The following is a 9,589-nucleotide window of genomic DNA, read 5'->3' as shown; positions in this document are numbered from 1 at the left end:
ACCAGTGAAATGACGCGAAATTTTGTCGTATTAACCGGAACATTCTTCTTAGTTTGTTAATCAATTTCGACAACCGACTTATCACCACATCTTTTAATTTAACCACTCATAACGAATTAGCTTGGAGCACAAAAGTTCGAATAGAATCAATAGCAAAATGAAAAGCAACTTCCATAATTTATTTTGACGTTTATTGTTGTCATGGAAATACATTCGCGTGGGTAATTATGCTTAATTTTTCTTTTGATTCATTGAATAGTCCTCCGAATACCATTCGTAGTCGAAGTATTTGTAGATTATTATTAGCTGAGCACCTCAAAAATATTCGACAATACTTCGACTACTTATGGTATTATATATGAATATTTCCCGAACAAGCATTACTTGTCAAACTGACGTTACCTACTTATAAATTGTCGGTGTATTGTGAAATTGTCCAAAGGAGTTGCCAGTTGCCATGGATATGGACAGTGCAATTATCGCAGGGCTCTTTCGCTTTCTACAGTGCAATTATCGCTGTAATTGAGCGATAATTGCACACCTCATATGGCATTTATGACATATGAGGGAAATATTCGTTTATAATTTTGTATTGCTGTCTGTCTGTCTGTTGATCAGTCCGTTGATCTGTTCCTTTGTCTCTCTGTCCATCTATCTGTCCACGTGAACGATAACTTGTTTAGAAATGTCCGATCGCTTTGAAATTTGGTACACATGTGCACGTCAAAAATGGACTGCACATATTATGCAACCCTATCTTTCTTGTTTGTGGCCAGATTTTTACGAGTTTAAGAGAAGTTACATCTTACAAATGAGAAATGAATGCAAGTGGAAATGCGCTTTTTGTAAATCGTTTACGATTACTTTTTTAACTTGTTTAAATTGTTCTTTAGTTCACTTTGCACTAATTGATAAAAAATTCGTTAAGCCGCTTGTGAGCAAGAGGCGAATAGTGCACTTTCAAATTTGTTTTTTCGGTTTTAATAGCCCTTATCGACATTTTGTCTTAACGAGAATACAAACTTGAAATAATTTTTAATTTCTTCAGTCTTTACGTATCTTCCTTGGAATTGACTTAAGAAAAATATGTATTTAGGCTCTTGCGATTTTCGTTAATACTTTAATGTCAAAACCAAAAATAAATAATAATAAAATTTGTCACAAGTCTCTCTAGTACGCATTACATTTTTCGGTTCATGATTGTAAGATTCGTTGATATAAGTGTGCATTATGCAAATTGTAATAATAATTTTCCATTTGGGTGCATTATTGCGGTTAATTTCGTCTATTCGCGTAAGTACCCCTCCAGCTTATTCCAAATTATTCATCTTACTGCTATTCTCAGTTGGGAAAGCGTGTACTTTATTCCCATAAGAACTTTGTTTAGACAAACCATAAAAATCAACGTAGCGTTTCAGGATTTTTTGCTAGTATCTGTATCGTTGCGGAGGCACAATTAATATTGGTTAATAAGTGTAGTAGTTCTTTTCCCTTCTGTGTTTCCGCACATTTGTTGTGTCCTAACTAACTCTTCTTTCTCATAATTTCATGGTTGGAATCGAGGTTGGAATACAAATTGGAACACAATTTTATTTTTATTTGGAAAGCTGTTTATGTATTTTAATTGAAGCTCAATAAAAGTTATTATTATTATTAATACGTTTCTAATGGAGTACGTATGATCTAAAGGTAAGTAGTGCGGACAGTTTGAATTTCCCGCAGAACAAAAAAATTATAAAGTTGGTGACACGCCAAATGTAATTTATTTAAATGCAGTGACAGATCAATTTAATTGACAATTAAAAATAATCACAATTGATTAATTAAAGAACATTAATTTATCCAGCACAAGTTTACAATAAATTAAGCCCTTCATGACAATGACTGTTCAAAATGTCCACCACCATGTTGCACTCGATGGATCATGTTTTCAAATACACGTTCTAACATTGCCAGTGTGATGTTTATCACCTCTTCTACGATCGCATTTTGAAGTTCTTCAAGAGTGTGCAAGCGATTTTGATGAATGTTATTAAAGAATAATCACATACGGATCAATGACATTGGAATTATACGAGTAAATACACGATTTCCATAAATCCATGGCCTATTATTTAAAAACCCTAAAAATATAAGGATTTTATTATTGGTTCATGGCTAAAATGAAACCAAAATATAGGTACATAGTTACATTAATGTAATATAACCAGGAAAAATTGCAAAAAATTGACGTTAAGACGTACAGGGTGTTACTCTTAAAAAATACCAACTTTGGGTCAAATCTCAGAGTGGTCCAAACATTTATTTTTACTACGCCATGGATTTTACGTAAAAATATCTAGAATAGGCATTATCTTTTTTCTATCTTACATAGTAAGATACGATAACACCCCAAAAAGCCAAACTTTTCGTTTTCACCCTGGGTCTCAGAAACAAACATAGTTGGATCGACACTGTTTGTGGTATTAAAAGTTTCACAAAAAAGTAGCAAAGGGTTGCGAAAACCGCAAGTCTCTATCTTTGAAAACGGTGGAGATATACTGCAGTCTCAACCAAAACAGGACACACTGTACATATACCTTGTGCACAAGCTAAGAATGTATATCATGTGGATCTTGGAAACCATATAAGGGTACGACGATGGTCAAATTAGAGAAAAGATGCGCAATTAAAGAGTTATTATCATGCTTTAAAGAAACCTAGAAAATTCCGATTACTTCCGAAGATATGCCAGAAAAACGGAAATTTGCTGATTTCGTTTTTTATTTATTTCTGATACCTATTTGTCATTTGAACACATACAAAAAATAAAAAAAAAACACTTTCTCATTGCCACATTTTGGGCTCTACAGCCGTAGAGAGATTTTCCTTACAACGTTTCGTTTCGGAGAAATCATCATCAACTTAATTTTTTATATGGCCTGTAAAAAATACTGTATGGAGCAGCATTTTTTATACATAATACAACGGCAACGGCACACAAAAAAACAAAAGTGGGAAACTGTTGGTTTCAACAGGATGGGGCGCCCCAGCACAACGCCCTAATCGTGCTAGAATACCTATCGGAGAAATTGTCTATTTTCCAGAAAATTCGCCCGATAGGTACTCTCGCACGATGAGGTCGTTGAGCGCGAGTGCAGCATCTTGATTATGAAATTTTAGTGGTTTATAATAGGAATAAAAACGAAGGGAATAGAATCGTCATCACTTCCGTTTTAACCGGAAAATTAAATAAAACATTTGACTTTTTATGCAACCGTAGATTATCAAATAGTCATTTGAATAATACATATACTTAGGGCGCTTCGAAATACGTGTGTAACATTTTTTTTTTAATGGTTCAATGGTGTAGATCAGGACTGCTCAACGTCTTTTTACGGATCTGCGTTGTGGTCTGCGTGCATGGGGTTGAGCAGTCCTGGTATAATAATCAACCAAGTAGTACGACCTTGAATCAAACTGTAATTTGTCGACTATCCACGCCTTGCTACAATATGTAGGGTCTTTCTTAAAATAAACCAAATAAACTAGACTAATATTATTAACGTTTCATTCTTTTTTTTCAGAATGTAAGATATCACCTCCAAAGAGCATCGATGGCTTCCAACAATCCGATTGATGCAGCGATCGGTACATATTTCTTGAGGCTCCATGCTAGACTGCAATCTTTGGAAAAACAGATAAGAAGTAATTCTGAAAGTATTAAAACCAAACACATTGACGCGTTGAACGAAATCGATGAAGATTTACGTTCCAATATACGAACTTTACACGGTTTAATTGATACTGCTTTAAATGTGAACGATGAAACTAATAAAGTAAAGGTTAATGTGCAGAACTTAATCGACAAACTGAAGAGTTTCGTTGCCGTCCCTTGTTATTTAATCGGACAGGAACAAGTTACTTACGCCGTACAGTAAGTGTACTTATATTATTTATTTTGAAGATGGGATGTCTGAATACAGCTTTTGCATGGTACTCTCCTAAACATTCATTACACTAGTTATTTGTCAAAATTTCTTTTGCAAAATAGCGAATATACAGGGTGTTACATATATGTAAACAAAAATTTGAGTGGTAGAGGGAATCAAACAAGGCCTTTTTCCAAATAAACCGAAGGTCAAACGTGTTTCGTTTGGGAACCACCCCTAACCTTCACATTTTTTATAATCTCAAAATCCAGATTTTAATCGCACTCACTACCAAACCAAACAGAGTAAGCTCACTTGAGGTGGAAAAAAGTAAATCTCAGGCCCGTCATAGTTCATCTCACTTTAGAGGGTTAAGAGCTAAAAAGATCTTTGAAGGTGAACGTGAAATGCTCATTTAAAACTGATAAACATAACTAATAACGAGCAAAACAAAGTGCCAGTGATAGATAAAAAAGTGAGATTATAAAATTGTTGCATACTTTTTTTTTGCAGATTTAATTGTGAAGATCCATTTGAAAATTTGGAAGAAACTGTTTCTTCGCAATTTAAAGAAACCGAAACTAGTTTTAGACTTTTACGTGAAGACGAATTGCCCGAAAATTATCACGTTGAGTTACCCGACGATTTGGCTTCATTAGAAGTTGTACACTTGAATCGAAGTTTGACAAGGTCTCCCGAATCAGTTTCATCTAACTCGTCAAGTAAGTTGGAGAATCGTTTTTGGTGTTTTTATTCTCTCGATAATAAATTGATGCATTAATATATTTTTTTTGTATAGTGGCACTTAGTCAAAATAGCAGTGTATCACATACTCGAAGTAAACCGTCAAAGATGACACCCAAGACGAAAGCAGTAGAGGGATGGATCAAAGGTGTTCACGAATCAACTTTTACAATAAACACTCCTATATTCAAACCAAGTAAGTAAATAAAAACAAATCGTTTATTGTACCCACTGACAATCATATTCACACAGAATTTTACTTTAAACCATTGTGGGTACTCATTCTTGCAACCCTTTCCTTGATTAACTGTTAAACATGATATACTTATGTAGCGTGGGAACTCTTTAGTGATCACTGATTTCCAGATAGACAAAGCAAAGGTCAAATTTCTGCAACTTTACATTAGCCTATACTCCAGACGGCTAATATGTACACTTTGTGGGGTTTTTTTCTGCACTTATTTCAGATTACTTACTCCTTGCCATGTATTTAAGGCGAGATTTAAGGTGACTCATCCTTGAAAGAAATAAAGTTTTGTAGCTCTTAAAACTGTGATCTGTCACCTGCATCAGGTGTTCTGTGATCGGCATTCTCTCCTGGGTATTGTATACAATTGTATATTATATTGTGTACAAGTAGCGGCGTTTCCTACGTGATAATAAAATAAAAAGTTGTATTTGATAAAGGAAAATATGTCTGTTTTTACCCGCAATTTTTAGAAGAATATCTATAATTCTGCAACACTAAATAGATGAACAAACCATTTAACTTGAAATTAAAGACTTCATAAGAACAGTTATGGTTGTTAGTGTATCACGGCGCAAACGTTATACAGGCAATACAAAATGCAGTTTTGAAACTGCAAAAATTACTTTCGGTGATATCTGGAAAAAAACGAAATTTTGCAAAATCTTTTTTATTTTTTACTGAAGTTATTTAAAAAGATATTTCTAAATAAATGACACATTATTATGGGCACTTTTTTCCCTCTGCAAGATACTACTTTTAAATTTTAAGTTTGACGTTTCGTCTACAGTCAACCATCATCAACTGTTTTTTTTATGGAAGTAATTTTTACTTTTTGTGTCATTTGATAGAGAATTTTTCTGATTTCAAAAATGTAAACATCACTATCTTTTAATAAGAAATGGCGCTATTAATTTGTAAAAACGCTAAAAACTACGTATGTACTATTGCATACTACCCAAGACAAAGTTTTCTAGGCCAAAAAGAAGATACTTTAACAATATTTAAAGAGTAGTGATGTTTATATTTTTTAAAAAAATTCTCTATCAAGTGACACTTAAAGTAACCGCTACTTCCATAAAAAAAAAACAAAGTTGGTGGAGGTTAACCGGAGACGAAACGTCGGATTTAAAATTTAAAATTAGCATCTTGTGGCCATAATGATGTGTTGTTTATTTTTAAAAATTTTTTTAAATAATTTCAGTAAAAAATAAAAACGATTTTACAAAATTTCATTTTTTTTCCAGATTTAAACCACCTACCTATCTCTTACAGTTCCCGAGATCACCATGGTGGCTCTTAAATTTGATGCTTGTATAAGCAGGAAGTTTCCACGCACGTCATTGGCGTATTACATCTGAATTAGGTATGCTTACATAGTATCAGAAATTCATAGAACAAAATAAATTTATAGGGAACCATACGAACAGTGTTGCATTGTGGTTGATACACTCAGAGCCGTCCTTAGCAAATGCGATGTCTGGAGCAAAACAAATTTGAGGGGCCTTTTTTAACAGTGATATAGAGGTTTGGGTGGTATGGAAAAGGGGAATAGGGCCCTCCCCGGAAATATTTGCAAAATTATACTTGCAAAGTCGTCATTTTCAGCACGCGGGAAAAGGGAGGGGAGGAGATCAGGCAAGGATGGCTCAGGGTATGCCCATAACAGCGCACCGTACATAGCATCGTCCACTAGCTTTCCATACGGGTTATCTGCAAAGGTCAGAGCATTCGTTTCTCCATTTACATTGGTTTCGTTGTGGCCACTTGTATTTGAAAGTCTGAGTTATTGCTTTGACCGAACTATGCTAGAGGCAAGGCTTGATGTGGTGCGCCGTTGTGGACGCCGACACTCACCGGCCACCAGTAGGCGCGAGGCTCAGGTTCCATGACTTGGCATCACTATCAAATGATGTTTTGCATTTGCATTCTTTTGTTCGCGACTAATGACTATCTTTTAGGAATGAGAATCTTGTTCGTAGGTTTTTTAATTAATCAATAATTGAACATTTTGCGCAGACAAAATATTTTAGCACGGATATCTGTACATTGTTATATTAATTTCATTCAACCAAAACCTTATTGTTTAGTGCGAGTAAGGCCTCCCTCAATGCGAGGCCTCAAGCGCCCGCTCCACTCGCTCTACCCTAAGGGCGACTCTGGATACACCCATTATGCCAACAATCTTCTACCAGTATACCAACCACAATGCGGCACTGTTTGCATTGTTTCCTACATATTTATTTTGTGCTATCAATTTTAGATGCTATGTAAACACCTAATTCAGAGGTTTCCTTTTTATTTTCTATGAAACGTTATTTCCTCATTTTTATCTTTTTTAGCGCATTTTTTAAGAATTAAAAAAATGTGAACTAGTTTTATCCTTCATGGTATTCTAATGAAAGGTCTCAACGAAAGGAATTAATTTCTACCAACCATAGCCCTCCTCGTCGACCTCTTATCGTGATCGGGTATATTCCCTTATACCTCAAGAACGGATTGTCGGAAGAGGGTACTCACAAAGGGCGATTGAGACGTCTGGAAGAAATATATCCATTAGTGATGTCAAAACAAAAGCTATTTCGGTTAAAAAAATTGGGCTTTATCTGCACAAGAGTTGTGCACAATTTATACTTGTTTATATTTTGATTTTCAAAATTTATCAGTCATTTTGAATCACCCAGGACATAACATAAAAAGTAATGCCTTACTTTGAGTGAACTTTATATCTAATCTGAAAGAGAATAAACTTATGCAGTTAGTAATGCTAATGAAATACTTTTTACTTTTATAGAGGATCGACATTCTGTGAACATCAGCTACATAGCCAATCCAGAAAATTTTTATGTGCAAGTTGATTCTCAAATGAAAGAGCTGCAACGTTTACATGAAGAAATTCAAAATTATGTTAAACGTTTTACTGCTCGTGTGAAAAGAATTCCCGAAATAGGTACGTTTAAGCATTTTTCTTTTCTAAAATTATTCACTTGTTTGTTTCTAGGATCCCTTTACATCGTAAATTATCATGCAACAGAATGGTATCGAGGTAGAGTTATAGATATTGAAAAAAGTAGTAACTGCAATGTTTATACTGTTGAATTTATCGACTATGGCAACACAAAGCTAGTTACGGAACTGAAAGAGTAAGAATTGAAAGTTTATTAACCACCCTAATTTTATGTGTCTAGCTTCATTGAGATAATCGGCGCATTTAGCGAACCGCCTCCGTTTGCGCAAAGGTGTAAATTATTTGACATGCATCCTACTGCACCGTGTTGGAGTGAAAGAGAAACACGTTATATGGCCGAAATTATTGCAGGGTAAGAATTTTTATTTTTGTTTCAGTGATCTAAGGAAACTAATCATTAAGACAATTGCGCTTTTTCACCTCTATTTTTAATCACTATGGCGGGTGTTAGTATAAATAAAAATTGGATTTCTAAATAAATAAAAGGTCTCAAACGTTTTGTTTGGGTGTTACGTCTTTCACAAGTTTCAAAGAGTGATTTTTGTTAGTACACCATACCTAGTCTCTAGGAGTTCATCAAATATTAGATTTTATAACATGTGTTTTGCTCTTCCGAATGGTTTTAAACCTGAAGATTTTTTGGTTTTCATGAATCGCATTTTCTAAATTTTTCATTCATTTTTATGTTCAAAAATTCCCAGATACAACATTTACGATCTGAATTTTTTCACCTTCTGTACAAGTTTTACAAAAACCTATGTTAAGCCGTTTTTTGGACTTTATGTTCATGCATTCTAAATCTTCGGTTATGTGGTCCTTTTTTACCACCCACATTTCGCGGTCCCTGTTAGTCCTTGTTTTTGCATTTAATGATTATTATCTTTCGACTTGTGCATAGATGGCGCATTACTATACCGCTTTTCAACAGTGCATCATAATTTTATGTTTTATTACTCGAAATTTCACAAATCATTTCTAGTTTTGATCAAGGAAATACAAGTCACTGTTCGTTTTAACTGATTTTGGTTTCCTGCAATTTCCTGTAGTATGTAGATCTTTGTGCCATTCTCATGCCATGCTCATGTATATTTACAGCACAGAAGTTATCATGGTTATCATGGAATACGCTAGTGATATTTTGGAAGTTGATTTACTCTCATGTTCTGGCGCAGAAACAACGTCAGTGCGAGACGCGTTACTATTTGCAGGTTATGGTGTATCTGAATTGAAAGTCGTAGAACCGACAAGCAGTATCACAATGCAGGTTGGTTCATTTCTTAAAGGATACAATACAATAACAGGCTGTCTTTTAGAGCATTAGATCCAATGTCAAACTTCACACTGGCGGACAAAGCTTAAAAAATGGAGATGAATTAACAGTATATATCAGTAATGTTATAAATTTACAAAATATTTATGTTCAAGTGGTAAGTAACTCTAATTTGGACTGCATATATTGTTTATTAAGGTAGTATATTGTAAATAGCTTAACCAAACTGATCATAAAATGGGTGTTTTGAAACCCATGTTTCTGTAATTCCATTGAACTTTAGAAATATTACATTTTTCAGATTGATCATTTCCACCACGTGGAGCATTTAAACATTGCTATGTCGGACTATTACATTAAGAAAGACAAAGTAAGGGGTGAAAATATTTACAATCCCAAAACAGGTAATTGATAAACTGTCATCTTACATCCCCAAATATTATATTGTC

At 34.3% G+C, this 9,589-nt stretch overlaps 1 protein-coding gene across 2 annotated transcripts in view; it reads left to right on the top strand.

Moving 5' to 3' along the window:
- Positions 1-9,589, top strand: part of LOC116162747 — a 115,281-nt gene that overhangs the window by 101,712 nt on the left and 3,980 nt on the right. For both annotated transcript variants that reach the window (XM_031476439.1, XM_031476438.1), the window contains 9 exons: positions 3,567-3,916; positions 4,425-4,633; positions 4,711-4,851; positions 7,697-7,852; positions 7,904-8,045; positions 8,091-8,222; positions 8,966-9,134; positions 9,184-9,297; positions 9,442-9,544. In XM_031476439.1, coding sequence (XP_031332299.1) covers positions 3,567-3,916; positions 4,425-4,633; positions 4,711-4,851; positions 7,697-7,852; positions 7,904-8,045; positions 8,091-8,222; positions 8,966-9,134; positions 9,184-9,297; positions 9,442-9,544 — 1,516 coding nt within the window. The remainder of the gene's footprint in view (positions 1-3,566; positions 3,917-4,424; positions 4,634-4,710; positions 4,852-7,696; positions 7,853-7,903; positions 8,046-8,090; positions 8,223-8,965; positions 9,135-9,183; positions 9,298-9,441; positions 9,545-9,589) is intronic.

Source organism: Photinus pyralis, unplaced genomic scaffold (genome assembly GCF_008802855.1).
Source record: "Photinus pyralis isolate 1611_PpyrPB1 unplaced genomic scaffold, Ppyr1.3 Ppyr1.4_LG2, whole genome shotgun sequence".
Taxonomy (NCBI): domain Eukaryota; kingdom Metazoa; phylum Arthropoda; class Insecta; order Coleoptera; family Lampyridae; genus Photinus; species Photinus pyralis.
Note: the sequence above shows the minus strand (reverse complement) of the source record. Positions and strands in the feature narration are given on the sequence as shown.